Here is an 18,403-nt window from a genome sequence, read left to right as displayed (position 1 = left end):
AAAATCAGAAAGGTGATTTATGCATTGATTTAAATAAACCAATAGATATGCATGATTTCATTGCTACCACCATTGTTTACTGGTGAGGCTCTTTTGGTCTGGTAACAGTCATAAGTTGACCGTCTCCCTAGCTAGATTAATGGACCTATTTGATTTAGGTTTCTGTTGATTAATGTATTCCATCACAAATGGGAAACTGGCTTTCCTTAGAGTTCACTGCCACTTTGGAGTGTTTTACCACCAGAAAATGAAAACGTATTTGCACAAAATCAGTTACGGTCTGAATTTCAGAAAGGCAGCTATTTAGAGTGCTATCCTAAGGAGACTCACAGCCTTCTAAGTCCACTGAAGTCAATTATGTCAGTGTATTGTAGTGAAAACAAACAGGAATCTTGTGGCACCTTAGACCAATACATTTTTATTCCACTTTAAGCTTTGATTGACCGCATGCATCTGAGGAAGTGGGTTCTGCTAAATGCAAGCATCTGCTGAAACTAACATTGGTTAATCTTTGGGAAGCCACAAAACCATGTTCCATATTCTTAATTATTTGAAACACATGCAAATGATTTTGCTTGTCTAAACATCAAGCTTATGTGTGAAACTAATATTGGCAGCTTTCATCTCACCACCCTCCTTGGTAATCAACTGGGTATTTAATGTGCAGATACACAAAAACAGGCCAAGGAGATGGTCAGGACGGGTTTCTGCCCACCCACAAATTGCAGGGAAAGGCTGGATTTTTTAATATGACAATTTCCTACTGTGAAAATTTTCAAACCTGGTTGAAGTTTGAGGTCTATGTATGCATGCTGGCCTTTTAGAACACTGGCAGCAAACTAGCCTAAAGAAGAGATTCTTAGCTCAATATGATAGATCCAAGCGGGCAGCCGTGTTGGTCTGAAGCAGTTTGTTTAGCTCGATATGATTCCTCCAAAGGATCCGTGAAACCATGGCTGCTTTCCACACAGGGATTCTTCCCCACATGGAAAATGGGAGAGTTTCATCTTAAAGGGAAACATCCACAGGCCATCATGTTTATTCCAACCATGACTCATGGAGTCCTTTAGGTCTTCCCATTTAAACCAGATTAAAAATGAACCTTTTAAATGTATCTCAAAGGGGAATCTTCTGTGTGGACACTCCCTCTGCCATCACTAGGGGAAGGAGAGTGGAGCTAAGCTCCACAATGGCATGCTGTAGATCACTATCACATGCCATCTCACCCCCACCACCCAGGCTGGCCCTGTCAGTAGGCAAACTAGGCAAATTGCCTAGGGCCCTGGCCTTCTGGAGGCACTGAGTTTGGTGCTCCCCATGTGACTCGGTGACATTATCAGTGCAGGGGGTGGCACCAGAAGTTAGCCTTGCCTAGGGTGCCAGACAGTCTAGATCTTTGAAGCCCTTTAAAGGGTTGCAAAGAAAAGTGGGGGAGGGGGTCCTGGCAAAATCACTACTGCTTTTGCACTTTTGCTTGGGGGAATTGAGAGGAACAGGGGTAGGGGTAGCAACAGCAAGTAGAATAGGATTGGGTGGGTGGATGCTGCCCCAACACATTCCCATCCCACTTGCTGCTACAGAAGGACATTTTCATGCCCCCATTTAGATCCAGTACACAAGGGATCTGCCCATGGTCAAGTTCAGAATCGAGTTCAAAGTTCAGAATCAAGAGAAATGTGGTGTTTTAGGAGCTGAGATCTCGGCAATGTCTTCATTAAGTCCCACCACTGCAAAGGATCCTTGAAACGGTGATGGGAACTACCTCCTTTCAGTTTAAATGGCTAGAAAGGAGGACTTAGCTCTGGGGAGGGCATGTTTCCAGTGCTCAGTTCCCCTCCCTGCCCAGTGGCTTCAGGAGTGAAAGGGGGAAGGAAGAAAATTCTCCATCCTTTGGAACCAAATGCCACCATGTGTGAAATGTCTTGAGCACAGGGGATGAAACTGCCTTGCCTGAACCCAAAACAAACCTCTGTGATGTCCTGGGGGCCAGAGCAAGCACGTGCATGCCCTCTTTAACCACTGAAATTATTGCGGGTTCTGGGCAGCTATAAATCCAGTACGGCTCCAGAGCAGCAACTCGGTTACACAGGTTTGGTTACACAGATGGCTGATGGCATACAACAGTTTGGAAGAAGGTAAAAATTCAAGAGACACTAGATTAGTGGCACTCAGGGCTTTTTTTTTTTTTGAGCAGAAATGAAGTTCCACCTGGCTTGGTGTCGGGGTGTGGCCTAATATGCAAATGAGTTCCTGCTGGGCTTTTTCTACCAAAAAATGTGAACAGATGCAAATCAAACCCAGAAATCACTCATTCCTATTTAAATTTAGGCAGGGCTTTTTTTCAAGCAGGAACGCAGTTCCAACTGGCTTGGCATCAGCGGTATGTGGCCTAATATGCAAATTAGTTCCTGCTGAGCTTTTTCCTACAAAAAGAAAAGCCCTGAGTTTAGAGGATTTGGGGATTCTTCTAGAACAGCTGTCAAGACAGTAATGTGCCATTTCTATCTCAAAGTTTTGTTTTTTGTTTAATTCAGCATTTATTCTTATGGCACTCTTTTTAAAAAATGATTTCCTTAGCTGCACTAGAAATAAGAAAGCTTTTTTTAAAAGTTCAATTTGACAACAGTGAATCTTTTCCTTTGTATTCAACTAGCACGCTGCACTCCCACACACATTTATAGAACAGAAGCTTTTTTTACTGCAGATCTAGAGTGCACAAGAAGCCAGAAGATCAAATAATTTGCAGTTCTGAAGAAAAGAGTAGCTAAGAGAGCATCCTAAGCAGGTCTACTCTGAATTCTACTAAGGTCTGTTCAAGGGGGCTGACTCCCAGGATTGCACAGTAAATATTCCAGATCTTCCACATATGCACATCCAGGGGTTCTTTGGTAGAAAAGGCCCAGCAGGAACTCATTTACATATTAGGCCATATACCCCTGATGTCACCATTACTTAACATAGGGCTTTTTGCAGAAAAAAACCCAGCGGGAACTCATTTGCATATTAGGGCACACCCTCGCCACCAAGCCAGCCGGAATTGCATTCCTGTGCATTCTTGCTCAAAAACCTTGTACATATCCATTCCCTTGAGAGCACTGCTGATGACCGTGTTCCAACTAGCACCGTGGACCTGATCCATTGTATTGTGGAAATTAAACGGACTGTACACATTGTTATGTTAGATCTTAATGCTCTTGACCTGAATGGCCCAGGCACACCTCATCTCATCAGATCCTGGAAGCTAAGCAGGGCTGGCTCTGGTTAGTGCTTGGATGAGAGACCACCAAGGAAGTCCAGGGTCGCACAATGCAGAGCCAGGCAATGGCAAACCAATTCTGAACATCTCTTGCCTTGAAAACCCTGCAGGTCACGATAACACTGTTGCAACCTGACAGGAGTTTCTACCACCATCATCTTAATGCACCATAGAAAAAGAGATGGAAACGGTGCTGGGGAGGCAGCATTTAGCTCTTTACTGCTGTTCTATTTCCTTGATCTATTCTACACACACACCATCAAAGCTGCAATTATCTCTGCAGGGGACAAATACAGGAACAGAACCTGTGCTTATGTTTTTCCCCTCCACTGTGGAGAAAACTCTAGTATCATAAGACGATTTGTAAGAGAAAATGGGGCAGGAGGGAGGAATGCAACCCCTCTATGTCCAGGGCTGTCTTTGCCACTAGGCAAACCAGGTGACCACCTAGGGCACTGGCCTTCTGGAGTGATGAACTGGGTGTCCCCATGTGACTCAGTGATATTATCAGTGCGGGGGGGGGGGACCAGAAATTAGCCCTGCCTAGGGTGCCAGACAGTCTAGGGCCACACTGCCTATGTCAGTCTCATGTCTCTGATACAGCAGGCCAGGGTGCAGGTGGGGCCGCTAAAGAACAAGATATCCTGTTCACAGATCTCTGACGGCATGTCTGCTTTGGTATTCCTGAACCAAAAACAGGAAAACACGATGTTCCTAGCAGCAAATGCTTGCCTTGCCACAGAAATCTGAGAATAGCATTGGATACCACTGAAGAGGCACCTCCAGTGAAATGGGGGTATAAGAGGGATGGTGCAAGGCTTCTTTTTTTTAGCAGGAACACACAGGAATGCACTTCTGGCTGGCTTTGTGTCAGGGGGTGTGGCCTAAATGCAATTGAGTTTCTGCTGGGCTTTTCTACAAAAGCCTAGTGTAAAACAATGGTGATGTCAGGGGGTGTGGCCTGATATGCAAATAAGTTCCTGCTGGGCTTTTTCTACAAAAGAAGCCCAGGGTTGGTGCATAGATCAGCACTTGAGCACATGTTGTGTGTGTGTGCGCGGGGGGGGGGGGGGGGGGGTCTACCTCCAGTCCCTGGCATTGCCAATTAAAGGGGATTCAAGTGGCAGTCCTAGACAAGATTTAGGGTGGGATCTAGCCAGTTTTTCTTTGTCAGCTCAACCTTATTTAATTCTCCTTCTTAACTATAGCCCCGTCCCACATGGCTTTTGTCCATGCAGGTTCCATGAGCCATAGTATATTTATCTATCTATCTATCTATCTATCTATCTATCTATCTATCTATCTATCTATCTATCTATCTATCTGAGATTTATATCCCGCCCTTCCCACTAGGTGGCTCAGGGCAGCTTACAACATGTAAAACTAACATAAAATATAAAATTAAGCATTAAATTAACATTTCATAATTTATAGTTAAAAATCTAAACAATTATTATATACATAAACATAGTATAGCCTTTTGGATGCTCAAAGAGAACTCTCTTTTTTTTTCTCCACTGAAAATATGGTTGGATCTACTTCCTAGACTTTAGTATATCATCCAGTGTTCTGTTTGCCTAGTATGTTTGCCTCAGAATTGGTAGCAGGTATTTTGCTGAGTAAACTATTTTTTTTAAGCTGTAGAAGTTAATTTTTCCATTGCCCTGACCATCTACTGAAACAGGTCCCAAGATAACATAATCACCAGACTTTGTCCCTGATACTTCAAAATCCTCCAGATTTCAACCTCTGACCTGAGACTTGACCCAGAACTTTCTGTTTCTGTCCACTCTCAGTACATAAAGATTTGCTCACAGCAGCTCCCCAGTTTGGTTTGAGACCAGGAAAACAGTATGGTGAGAAGGTATGGTGTAGTGGTTGTGTGTGGACCGGAGGGGGTGTAGAAAAAGCCCAGCAGGAACTCTTTGGCATATTAGGCCACACACCCTGCCGCCAAGCCAGCCGGAACTGCATTCCTGTGCATTCCTGTTTAACGGTCTCTCTGCCCCACCCACCTCACAGGGTGTCTGTTGTGGGGGAAGAAGATAAAGGAGATTGTGAGCCTCTCTGAGTCTCTGATTCAGAGAGAAGGGCAGAGTATAAATATGCAATTCTTCTTCTTAACCCTACCTCCTTGTGCTGTGGTCCCAAAATGAATCAGGTCCCCATGACCTGGTAATTAAATTTGGGAAATGTTGGCCTTTGCGGAAACACAGCACATCTATTTTGACTCTTAGCAGGTAGTTTCAGAATTACGAGCCACAACCATAAAACAGCTTCTACCTGAGATTCTGGACAGCTGCTGCTAGACAGAACAGAGAACTGTTAAATTAGATTGGCTCAGGTGTGATTTACTCTAGGCTTCATCTGTTCCAGTGCACAGCCATGTCTGCATCTGGCTGGCAGCACTTCTGGCAATGAGTGGCAAGGTCAAGCTACACCGTTCCCCATCACCACCTCCTTTCAAGCTCCAATCCAGGCTGATATGCATATTTGACCCATGGCTGCCAGCTGTAGGTTGAGAAATACCTGAAGCTATATGAACATATGAGGCTGCCTTCTACTGAATCAGACCCTTGGTCCATAAAAGTCAGTATTGTCTACTCAGACTGGCAGCGGCTCTCCAGGGTCTCAAGCTGAGGTTTTTCATGCCTATTTGCCTTGACCCTTTTTAGTTGGAGATGCCGGGGATTGAACCTGGGACCTTCTGCTTACCAAGTAGATGCTCTACTGCTCAGCCACCGTCCCTCCCCAAAGATTTTGGGGGTGGAGCCTGGGGTGGGTGGGGTTTGGGGAGGGGAGGGGAGGGACCTAAGCAGGGTATAACACCCTCCAAAGCAGACATTTTCTACAGGGAAACTGATCCTCTGGAGATCAACTGTAACAGCAGGAGATCTCCAGGTGCTACCTGGAGACTGGCAACCCTACCACCAAGAGAAATGGACATTACAAAACATCACCACCAGCCAAGTGCAGACCTCTGAAGCTGCTCTGCCTTAAAGGTGGGAGGGGAAGAGAGAGAAAGAGAACAAACCTGACAATAACCACTGCAATTTTATTTTTGGTGTCCTACTGCAACCCTAAAGGCCACTGCCACCATTAAAGGGGAGGCAGCATCAGTGATGTCTCTACTGCTTTGATCTCCCCAGCAAAAGAAAAACTCTTCCTTGAGAGTACCACCTTGAAAGGAGTTAGTAGAATGGTCTAAATAGTTTTAAGCATCCTCAATATGCTGGTGCTTTGCCTTATATTTTCTTTAAATCTCTGATGACCCAACTGTGAGACTGATTTATTGTTTGGCTTCATAGGAATCTGAATTTAACCAGTATCTTTCCTATTACATTTCCAAGCATAGCCCTATGTAAAAATTAAGGTAGCAAGCGCAGAGAGATACCAGTATATTTGCTTGTGTGCTGCAGTCTGCACACTTTTAAGAAATCTTGTCTTCCTTTATTATGTTTCTTAATAGATTATTAACCTAAATGTCCAGTGGCAATTTGGTTGCCCAGCAATTGCCTAGGAGTATTCAAGCCTAATGCCACATGCTTACCCTCTTAGGTCAAAAGAATATTCAGATTTCTCACTCCTGCATTACTGATATCAAGGATAAAGACTGTAGTTGCACTCTGAGGATCTAATACCAGCATAGTTAAGTTTTCAATTAAAGCCACAGTTGGTATATTTAAAAATAATAATGAAATGGAAATAGATGCAATATGTTCTACAGTTGCCACAAAACAAGACCTCAGGGTGATTCCAAGTCATAGCTACCACTAATGCTTAGACTCTTTTTCTAATTCCGTTGCTTTTGGGATTAACTACATGGCAAAGGAACAGGAAATTAAAAATACAGACAAACATCAATTGCTAGCCTGAATGCCAGTCACAGAGAACATGCTAATTCTTTTATCTCTGTGCAAAGAATTGCAGCTGATGCACTGGAAGTTCCCCCCAAAACCAACAGCACAATATTGGAAAATAAAATTGATCCTATTACTTTTGCATCAAATCCCAAATCTAAATATGCACACATTTCTTGAAGAAAAACCCCTATGGACACTGAGAGCAACTCAGCTTTAGCTTTGCAAATATGATCGACAACAAGCTATACCTTCAATTGTTCTACGTGAGAAATCAAAACTAAGCCACAAAGCATCCCCACTGTCAACACTTTTCTAAATGACAGACCCCTGTTAGATCCATATGATTAGGCAATGTTACTTACAAGGTTTCTTAAGCAAATTGATCATTCTTAAATATTGCAGAGAAAACGAGAGACTCTCCTGCTTTGATCCTCTTCGAAGGAATAACTGAATCTATGTGATCACGATGGAAATTTTTACCAAAAAAAAAAAATTGGTTAAAGGAATATTTTAAAGCAAATGAAGTTTGTGTGGGCACAGCCTGGTGGATCAAGTTGAAAATACATGGTCTATATTTGGATTTCAGGAGGAAAAAAAGAACGCCTACAAATGTCTTTGGAAAGTAAAGAAGCCTCTAGCAGGGACTGCTCCCACTCAGAAAGGTTTAGCTGAAGGATAATGAGACCTGGTGCTACCACCTAGCACTGCTCGCTCAGACCGACGCAGGGCTTTTTTTTGAGCAGGAATGCACAGGAACACAGTTCCGGCTGACTTGGTATCAGGAGGTGTGAACTAATATACAAATGAGTTCCTGCTGAGTTTTTTCTACAAAAAAGCCCTATGTGAACATAAGAGAAACCATGTTGAATCAGACCAATGGCCAAAAAAACCCGGGTGCCATCAGGAGCTCCATCAGTGGAGCCAGGCCACTAGAAGCCCTCCCGCTGTGCCCCCCCAAGCACCAATTATTTATTGCAGTCGCAAACTGTCTCAACTTACAGAACCCTTGCTGAGTCTTCCTCAATAACTTTTGTTCATCAATGTGCCTATGAATGCTCTCTTTAATAATGGTTTTCACCAACTTTCCTCATATTGAAGTCAGACTGACTAGCCTATAATCTCCCAGATCTCCTGGAACCCTTTTAAAAGATGGGGATGAAATTTGCTACCTTCCAATCCTCAGGAACAGAGGCAGATCTCAATGAAAGATTACATATTTTTGTCAGGAGATAAATGGAAGAAGAAGAAGACAATGATATTGGATTTATATCCTGCCCTATACTCTGAATCAAAGTCTCAGAGTGATCACAATCTCCTTTTACCTTTCCCCCACCCCTCAACAAACACTCTGTGAGGTAGGTGGGGCTGAGAGAGCTCTTACAGCAGCTGACCTTTCAAGGGCAACTCTTACGAGACCTATGGCTGACCCAAGGCCATTCCAGCAGCTGCAAGTGGAGGAGTGGGGAATCAAACCCGGTTCTCCCAAAGAAGAGTCCACGCACTATGTAGCAATCTACATAGTCTGGAGATAAACTGTAATTCCAAGAGACCTCCATGCCCCTCCACCTGGAAGCTGACAACCCTCTTTTCAGGCAGAACATTAAGATGCAACCTCCATTACACGTTCTCAGAACATCAGTTGATCACCAATGTCCCTTTTTAGCTATGCGGCTGTAAACAAAAACCTAGAAAGATGGCCACTTCTTTCACTTTGCTTAAGAGAATAGCATTATCAGTCCCTTATAGAGCCTTTGGAGCTATGAAAATGTTTCCCTCCTCTCCTTCATTCTCCATCTGCAATCTGAAGTCATGAACAGGTGAAAATAGTATCACAAGCAACTCTTAGAGTAACCCTCAGGAATACCCATTAGCAATGTTAACACAGATTTACGTAGCTTAAGCTGGCTGCAGTTTTTCACTCTGCCTCCATTTGGAATCAAGATGAGCTATAGCCTCTGGGACCAGACCACTAAGAGCTTCTTGAACTGAACTCTAGGTTATAAATCTTTCATTGTTGCTTTATTGGGGTGGGGTGACCCATATCCTTCTGCCTTTCAAGTATATGTTACATCTGAGCTCCTGACAGTGAAAGACCACTAAGGGAGTTTTAATTTACATCATCATTAGGCCTTGAACTCAAGACAACGGTGCCTGTTCAGCAAGTACACCTCCTGTTTTAACAAGCAAGAAAGAAACAGCTGACCAAGTCAGGTCCAGATGTTTGTCAGTAGAAATGAATATTAGGAAACTATAAGTCAACAAAAATTAGTACAGGACTGCAAAAATCACGCCCCTAGAAACAAAGCTTCAGGATGCTCAGCAATGATGCCAAGAGTGAAATATATTTCCTCGGCAAGGAACACTACTTAGACTGGGACTCATTCCAGCTGTTTGTGGGATCTTTGGCAAGAAGCCACCCCGCCCCAGCAAGAATACACTGTTCACTTACGACTGCATTCCTTCAACTACCCTCCCCACTACTGCATCAAGTGAGCAGTGGGAAGAGTTGATGAGAAACTGCAGTGGATTGGTGGGCTGTTTCAATGTCTTGAAGTCAGCTGCCCAGGACTTTTTTTGAGCAGGAATGCGCAGGATGGCTTGGCACCGGGAGTGTGGCCTAATAGGCAAATGAGTTCCTACTGGGCCTTTTCTATTAAAAAAATTCCTGCGGATGCCTGTTTGGTGACAGGGCTGCAAAAGTTTTCTTTAACTAGAATGTGTTTCTTACTTTGTACCTTAATATCCTTAGGAAAATAATAATAAGATCTAAAGAACTGAATGAAAAAAACAGAAACTGTCTGAATACCCTAACAGACATTGCACTCAAGACTGTACAAATTTGTAATCTCAGAATTTCACCTCATCCCACATGTATTAAATAAACAAAAATAAGCCATATTCAAGGGTTGCCAGCCTCCAGGTGGGGTCTAGAGATCTCCTTTTACAACTGATCTCCAGCTGGCAGAGATCAGTTCCCCTGGAGAAAATAGCTGCTTTGAAGGGTGGACAATATGACATTGTACCATACTGAGGATCCTACCCTCTTCAAACTTTTCCCTTTCCCAGATCCACCCCCAAAGTCTCCAGGTATTTTCTAACACAGACCTGGCAACCCTATTTCACAAGTGGCCTAAACCTACCTAAAAAGGTACATCATTAATTTAATAATTTTGTTCCTCTTAGTGTTGTCATGTCAAAGAATATACTTCTCAAAAGTTAAAATATTCTTGCTAAGCATTTCACCAGATGGATCAGCTCTGTGCATGCTTTGTTTGAAATCTGTTCTCAACATGTAGCTGAGTCACAAATGTTTTGCTTGAAATAGTGTTTTCATTCTGATTGACTTTAGTCTGTCTTCAGCAGTCCTGTAAAATCCAGATAACTTTAAGTGTTTCTTTGGTTCAAAAACAGACACACAGAGAACGTGACTGAGAAAACCCCACTGCCATTACAATCAGGGCTATGTGTTCACTGTGATACAAAAATTAAACTTTGCCCAAGAAATACAAATTCTGCAACAAGAAAAATTAGATTTTGGATCCCAAATCAATTATGTAAGTTGAACAACCTTGCATGATTTTGGGTTTTGGGGTTAATCTGGGACCGATTCCCCACTAGGCTTGTTCCGGCATCAGAGCTCTTCCCACCCCCACCCCCCATGCTTCTGTCCGATTTTGCATAAGCTGCTGTGGGGCTGTGACTTGCCTTGCCTCTTTCCTGTGGCAAGCAAGATCCTCTGAAAAATGGTTTCTGCTTGTCATGGGAAAGAGGTGGGGTGAGTTGCAGCCCCATGGCAGATTATGCAAAATCAGATGGAAGCATGGGGAGGGCTAGAAAGAGCTGCAATGCCAGAACAAGCCTAGTGGGGAATTGGTCCGAGTTTGCTAGTCATAAGGCAATATAAACAGCTATGAAGCAGCCATGCAAACAACTTTGAAGAGATTCCAGAAGCAGGAATATGTATTCCCTCCCCCCCCACCACAACATATTACTAATGTGTACTTGTGCATTTATAAAACACAACAAACAAATCTTGATGTGATTATATGTATGATTGCATCAAGATTCTTTTGTGGTGTTTTACTGATGTGCACATTTATTCCTGTACATTAGTAAAACATCATACTGCAAGAATCTTATACAGCCATAAGTACTAAAGCAGGGGTATACAGGGCTCAAATCTGTCCCCAAGCAACTTCTTCTGGCAAGCACAATGTACATTGAAGAAATTAGTTTGGCTTACACTGAAAAGTTGTTTTTTAAAACAAAAAGATTGGATTTCTCTCTTCCAATCTGGATTTATTCTCTTTCAAAAAGACCCTGATTAGGAATTAGAACACTTGGGCTGGTCCTTATATCTTGGAAAGTGGAGTGATTTCAGATATCAAATGATAATGTAAGTGACCTTACATTGGTAAGGAGATGGGAAAATGAGGTCTCAATTCAGTCCAGGAGAATGCATTGTCTTGAGCTTCATTATTTATCGCAATTCAGGAGTCTCTCTTTCTAATCTCCCTTTGAAATTCCTTTGTAAAACAACTACTGCTCTTAGGTCAGCAACTGAATGTTGTGGTTTCTAATGTCTGACTTATGTCTATTTATTCTTTGCATCCTCCTGGAATGAATCCTCCTGGACCAAACTGAGACCTAGGTTTCCTGTCTCATTATCAATGCTGGTATCTCCATGCCTACTACCCCTCTGCATATCACACCTAATCCAATCAAGTCTGCTATTGTCATTCACCTCCTATTGCCATTTGACAACTGAAATCACCTTTATAAAGTTTATATCTCTGGTACCTTGTGTTACATTTTATGGCACGCATGGCCCAGCTCAACAAAGTGACATCTATGTCAGATTTGTCCGTCATAACAAATGAGTTCAACACCTCTGGACTAAAGAAACAGAAAACTACAGGAAACTGTGCATGCTTTCTGTGTGAGGCCTGTAGAAAATGGAATTAACTTAGCTGGATATCACAAATTGGACCTCTGCTGACAAGAATCTCCACTGCTTAATTATGATTGCGATAAATAGCAAGATGACATTCTTGTCCAACAATACCAGAAGGACAGGTTGCAGGCCACAGATGTGTATATATCTAACTTGCTCAGGCACATCTTCTCCACTCCAGAATCAAGGACATGTTATATACAGGATCAAGAGATAAAACAGAAAGTTGTCAAATCTAACCCCGGCTCCAAAGACAAGCCCACACAGGGATTGGTGGTGGTGGTGGTGGTGGTGGTGGTGGTGGTTGATCATGATGATGTGAAGCATATCAGATCTCTACAAACTCAACAGCTACTGTGCTTATCTCCACACTTATCTCTGTTAATTTACCAGGGCAGGTCTTATTGCACAAGCACCACAAAGTTGTTGCTTCAGACTGCACACTCCAGATGCACCATTTTCAGGCTTCTAAATGTTTTCTACGTGTATCATTAATACAAAAAAAGAGTTAAGGGTAACTTTTTGACTAAGGCCAGCAGCCCAATCCAAATAGCAGACCAGGAGAATCACAGGGGCAATGCAAAGGGAACAACCCAGGGTGTTTTTACACTGACAGTTTGTGACTCTCTATCACCGCATTGGAAACTCACCTTTTACATTACCTAACATTCTCACAACTGTTTTGCATCGTTGCTGCCCAAAGCATCTACATTTGTTTTGGTGAGATGAGTTCTAGCGCTGCTGCTGCAACGTTTTTATCAAAACTAGTTTTGATCCGGTCATTTCTCTACAGCCGTTTCAAACTTGTATTGTAGACGTTTTCATGTGTTTTAAAAAACTCCTCCAAAAGCCACAAGGTGCAGCAATTTGCATGAGAACTGACAGCACTCAAAATTTTTACATATCATTGCTTGCCTCATCTTGTAATTTAAAGTTGTATTGTTTTGCAGTGTTGACACGATTTCCAAGCAATCCTATACATTTAACTAAGCACTGGCATTCCAGCTGCCCTCTGATCAGACACTCCCCCCCCCCCCCCCGCAAATTGAAACACTTTCAGCAGGAAATATAGAAGTTTGGCTACTCAAAATGAGCAGAGCAAATCCACCAATGTAAAAGGAAAATAATTAAAGCAGAACGGTGGCAGGCGATTTGAAGACTCTAAAACTCTGGATCAAACTGAATGTAAAAACACCCCCAGACAGGAATGTTGCACAAATGCTCACAGAACAGAATCCTTGTTTCCCAGAACTGACATCTCACATTTCTGGAACACCAAGCTGCCAATGAGAGAAGCTCTAATGCAGACAATATTCAATCCACATTCAGTTTCTGCAATGGATTAACCTATATAAAACAACAAAGCACTCCCAACCAAAGTAGTCTCCCAAATACTCACCTGGGAGCAGTTTTAGGCATTCCAGGGCTAACACAGGAAACTACAAATCAAGCCAAATATTCTCTGATACAGCCCAGTAGCTCTCTCAGGGTTCCAGGTATCTAAACCAGGTTCTAATATTAAGCTATGGGCCTGACACAAACCTAGAGGTCTGACCATCCGATGATTCAACTCAATTACATCTAGTAGTAACAGCCAAACAACTGGCAGCTATCTGCCATTATCAACAATTCTATTTTAAGATCGAAATAGCACCTGATACGGTTTTATGTTTTTATTTATTATGTATTATGTATTTTTATATTTTTATATCTGTGGTTTATATCAATAGTGGTTTTTATATGACTTTTGTGGAATGTAAGCTGCCCTGAGCCTGCTTCAGTGGGGAGGGCGGAATATAAGCCAAATGGATGAGTGAGTGAGTGAATGAATGAATGAATGAATGAATGAATGAATGAATGAATGAATGAATACTTGACCAGGAACCTAAAGAAATTACATTTGGATGGATGACTATGAGAAGAATTGTGGTCTCAAATTCACTAATGTTTTCCTTGGGCATTTTGCCTTAAACTATGCAACAGTATAGGGTGCAAACAATGAACAATGCAATAAAAAACCACCCACACTTTCACTGTAATTTTGGCCCTGTTCCCTTTATTAAAATGTATGGAGAAGAGCATCAACATTCCATCCTGTGTCATTTTACTGACACGCAACAGTATTTAGGTGTGTGGTGTTTGCCATTTTTGGGAAATTCATGTGTACACCCTTGTGTATGCTTGTGGGTTTCCTCAGCAAGCAAAATAGTGCCCCGCCCCACTGTTGTAGATTGGTAAAATTGTGGGGGGGAGGGAGAAGGCTGATGTATCACTGTTGCAACCCCTATTGGGTACATAGGGTGGCAGCCTCAGAACTAAATTCTGTTCTCCACAATGTGTGAATTATATGTTTTGCATGTTCTGTAAGCAGTTCCACTTGTTCCAAGTATGTTGTTCAATGGTATTTACATAGGAGCCCTATTATTCTAGCCACATGAGACTCAGTGTTCCATTAGAGGTTCCTGCACAGATGGTGTAGCATTTAACAAAACATGAACAAAACATGTGGGTGGGAATGGACTGTGTGGGTCTTTCCCATGGAATCAGCAACCCCTTTAAAAAAGAATACTGGTACCATAATTGTAACTTACATGACATAGGTTGGGGAGTTTCACCATTGCCCAGTTCCCCAGAATCCATTCATAGAGCTCCCAGAAAGATAGGATAACATTTTAAATGCCCCACAGACTAAATTATATTTGTAGGTGTTTGTCTGAGCCTGCCCAGGGGAGCAGACTTTACTGTTAATGCTCATTCCCTGCAGTTCAGCACTTAACATAACTTCTCATACTGACATTTTACCCCAACAAGATCTGGCACATTTTCTTCCTTGCCTAATTAAAACAGCAGACCTTTTAATCTCCTGCCATTATTGCTTTTCTAGTATCTGCCAAACTGTCAACAGGTAAAATCCATTAGTTGCATCTGATGAATTTGGAATTTTTTAAAAAAGAAAAGAAAAGAAAACCTTCGGTAGAACCAAAGCGATAAGAGAGTAGCAACTGGAAGTGTTAAGGTGCACTGAAAAAGCAAAGCAAAACCATCGAATCTAGAGAAGTCACATCACACTTCAAACGCACCATGCAGTTATTCTATCCACTTGAATAATTTCACGTCAAGACACACAGCAAGAATAATCACAGCAACACAAAGAAAGAAAACCCACACTGTTTTGCAACTAGAAAGAGGCAGAACCGTCACATTTGATGGGTAAACCTGTTGCAATGATTGGCTCTGTGTTGAGCGTCTCCTTGTTGCTGGCCCATGAAAAATTTCCCAATGGGATCCTATGCTCCACTACCAGGTACAGATTCAGTTCTGGAAAAGTTCTGTGGACAATCCATGCCTAAGCAGTGTTTCAGCGCTAGGTATTCCTATGATCCTGTTTAAATAGGGTTGCCAATCCCCAGGTGGGGCAGGGGATCCCCCGGTTTGGAGACCCTCCCCCCGCTTCAGGGTTGTCAGAAAGCGGGGAGAGGGGAAGGAAATGTCTGCTGGGAACTCTATTATTCCCTATGGAGTTTTATTCCCATAGAAAATCATGGAGTATTGATCCGTGGGTATCTGGAGCTCTGGGAGGCTGTTTTTTGGGGTAGAGGCACCAAATTTTCAGTATAGCATCTAGTGCCTCTCCCCAAAATACCCCCCAAGTTTCAGGGGGTCCAATTCTATGAGCCTCGAAAGAAGGTGCCCCTATCCTTCATTATTTCCTATGGAAGGAAGGAATTGAAAAAGTGTGCCGTCCCTTTAAATGTGATGGCCAAAACTCCCTTGGAGTTCATTTATGCTTGTCACACCCTTGCTCCTGGCTCCGCCCCTAATGTCTCCTGGCTCCACCCCCAAAGTCTTCTGGCTCTACCCCCAAAGTCCTCAGATATTTCTTGAATTGGACTTGGCAGCCCTATGTTTAAAAGAGGCCATTTGGGAAAGCAAAATGCTATCTTAGAAGCAGGCCAAATTAGAACTGTTTCCAGGACACTGAATAACTTCTGTCTTAAAATACTGCTTTGTGGTTTTATTTATCATGTAGAAGTTTTTTTTCTTCCCTCTCCTCAACCTTTCTCCGCTGGACTCGACTGTTGGCTACTGACGTGGCACAAATCCTCCATCACTTGTTCCCAACTCCTTTGCACGAAGCAAATTGTAAGCAGAACATTAATAATTCACAGCTAGCACCTTCTTTACACCTTGGCAACAGTAATATCATGCCTCTTCCTTATGTGTGCTGCCTGTTTCCTAAGGTAGTGAGGCTGATTTCTTTGGAGAGGCTTCTGTTCCCTATGATGGCAGAGGAGGGCAAGCTGAAGGAAAGTCCTTTAACGGGCCGTAATGCAAACAGAACAAAGATTCTGAAATAGCCTGTTTAGCCATTAGTATATCATGAATGTGTAGATAACTGCATCACAGCAGAACCCTTAAGCTCTGGTTTACATCAAGCCCACTTCCTAAGATATGACTTAAAGTTTCTCAATGCTTTTGTGCCTGAAGCTAAGACATACAAGGCAGAATCTTGAACTAATACCAATGTGGTTACCAATGTGGTGCCTCTACCCCAAAAAAGGATTTTTTTGGTAGAGGGACTCCTTTGCATATTAGGCCACACACCCCTGATGTAGCCAATCCTCCAAGAGCTTACAGGGCTCTTAGTACAGGGCCTACTGTAAGCTCCAGGAGGATTGGCTACATCAGAGGTGTGTGGCCTAATATGCAAAAAAGTTCCTGCTACAAAAAAAGTCCTACCTTTAACTACAGCACCTTCTTTTGATATAGGGACATGCAATTAGTTACATGGAACTTTTGATTCATGAGGCAATACCCTGAAAGCTTTCATAATCCAGCAACAACAGATACTGGTCCAATGATCTACTTTGTATCTGATTATTCTGAAATCAGGGATGGGCACAGGGCTTTTTCTTTTCTTTTTGAGCAGGAACACAGTTCCGGGTGACTTGATGTCAGGGGATGTGGCCTAATATGCAAATGAGTTCCTGCTGGGCTTTTTCTACCAAAAAGTCCTGGATAGGCATGAATTAGCTGATGGACTAAAGTTCATCACGAATTTTGAGCAGTTCACGGTTCATGAAGCAGTGTTTGCAAACTGAAGAACCACCATGAACTTTCACAAATTCTGATGCAGTTTGTGGTGGCTTTGTGAAAAACAGCTGCTCAACTGCAGGGAGCAGAAAGCAGTGGGGCATTTAAATCAAACAGCTGAGTTGTGGGGAGGGACAGGAAGCAGAAGCCATGGAGAAGCAGAACCCATGGGGAGCAGAAAGCAGTGGTTTGAATGGCTCAGAGCCATTTAAAACCCATTAAAACAAACAGCTGAGTGGCAGGGAGCTGCAGCGAGCAGATGCCATGGGGAGCAGAGAGCAGGGGTTTAAACTTTAAATGGCTTATGAATGGATATGAACCAGGATGATTAGCAAACCAATCTCCCTGTTCGTAGGGGTTCATGGTTCAATTCAAATTTCAGCCATGAACTATGAACTGAACTGCAAGAATGCGGTTCATGCCCATCCCTATCCAAAATATTGGAAACGTGCCTATGCTATGCATTGTCTGTTGTTTGTTGGAGATCCCCGTTAATCAAAGGAGTCATTGCAAATTGCAAACAGCAAGTGTTGCTGTAGATTCTTGATTGAACTACAACACCAGTGTGTTATTCACAAATGCATGGCATGTAAACAGTACATAAATGTTTTAATTGAACCAAAGTTCCTCACGGCTTTTAAAGTATGCAATATCTTTTCTCTTCCTATTATAATATTATTTTCTCAAGCCATTTCCTGGGAAAAATATATTGCACACTTCTTTATTTTTAAGTACACCTGTGTAAATGAAGCAACAGATTCGGTCTCTTTAATTTGCAAACGAAACACAATTAGCTTCCCTCCCCCTCCAGTACCTGCAACATCACTACTCAGTACTTCTGACTGAGCATTCTGCTCAGTGTCTCTTTCATCGGTAGCCATGGTTTTGCTAAAGGTTACTGAAACAAAATGCACAGCACAACAATAAATCATGAAATTCATAGTTGAGCACAGTTAGACTCCACTCTCATTTCAGCATTGTCTGCTAACAATGAAGGAACCCAAATCTTTGCATTCTTCAGAGAAATGCAATATGAAAGAAAGCAAAGGTCTAGGCACACTTTTATTGCAATTTTACACCACACTGGATCTGTGATTACCTTTCATAAACAATGACAACAGTAGTCATTTCTGTACTTTATACCATCATGAAGCAAAACAGATGAGCTGGAGAATAGTGGGGTTGAACTGCTTAATTGCTTTTCATTACAAGAGCTAGTTTGAACCAGCTGCTCAC

The 18,403-nt window shown here is 42.5% G+C and overlaps 1 protein-coding gene across 3 annotated transcripts in view; it reads right to left on the bottom strand.

Moving 5' to 3' along the window:
- CRACD (capping protein inhibiting regulator of actin dynamics) overlaps nt 1–18,061 on the bottom strand; it is an 87,767-nt gene extending 69,706 nt beyond the window's left edge. For 2 of the 3 annotated variants that reach the window (XM_060246394.1, XM_060246396.1), the window contains exon 1: nt 17,982–18,061. In XM_060246394.1, the coding sequence (XP_060102377.1) occupies nt 17,982–18,048 (67 nt within the window). In that variant the 5' untranslated portion in view covers nt 18,049–18,061. Of the gene's footprint in view, nt 1–7,481; nt 7,574–17,981 lie in introns of those variants that run through there. The other variant, XM_060246395.1, reaches the window with a different exon arrangement.
- Nucleotides 18,062–18,403: the final 342 nt, after the last annotated feature.

Source organism: Heteronotia binoei, chromosome 9 (assembly GCF_032191835.1).
Source record: "Heteronotia binoei isolate CCM8104 ecotype False Entrance Well chromosome 9, APGP_CSIRO_Hbin_v1, whole genome shotgun sequence".
NCBI lineage: Eukaryota > Metazoa > Chordata > Lepidosauria > Squamata > Gekkonidae > Heteronotia > Heteronotia binoei.
The sequence above is the reverse complement of the archived record's forward strand: the minus strand, read 5'-3'. Positions and strand labels throughout refer to the sequence as shown.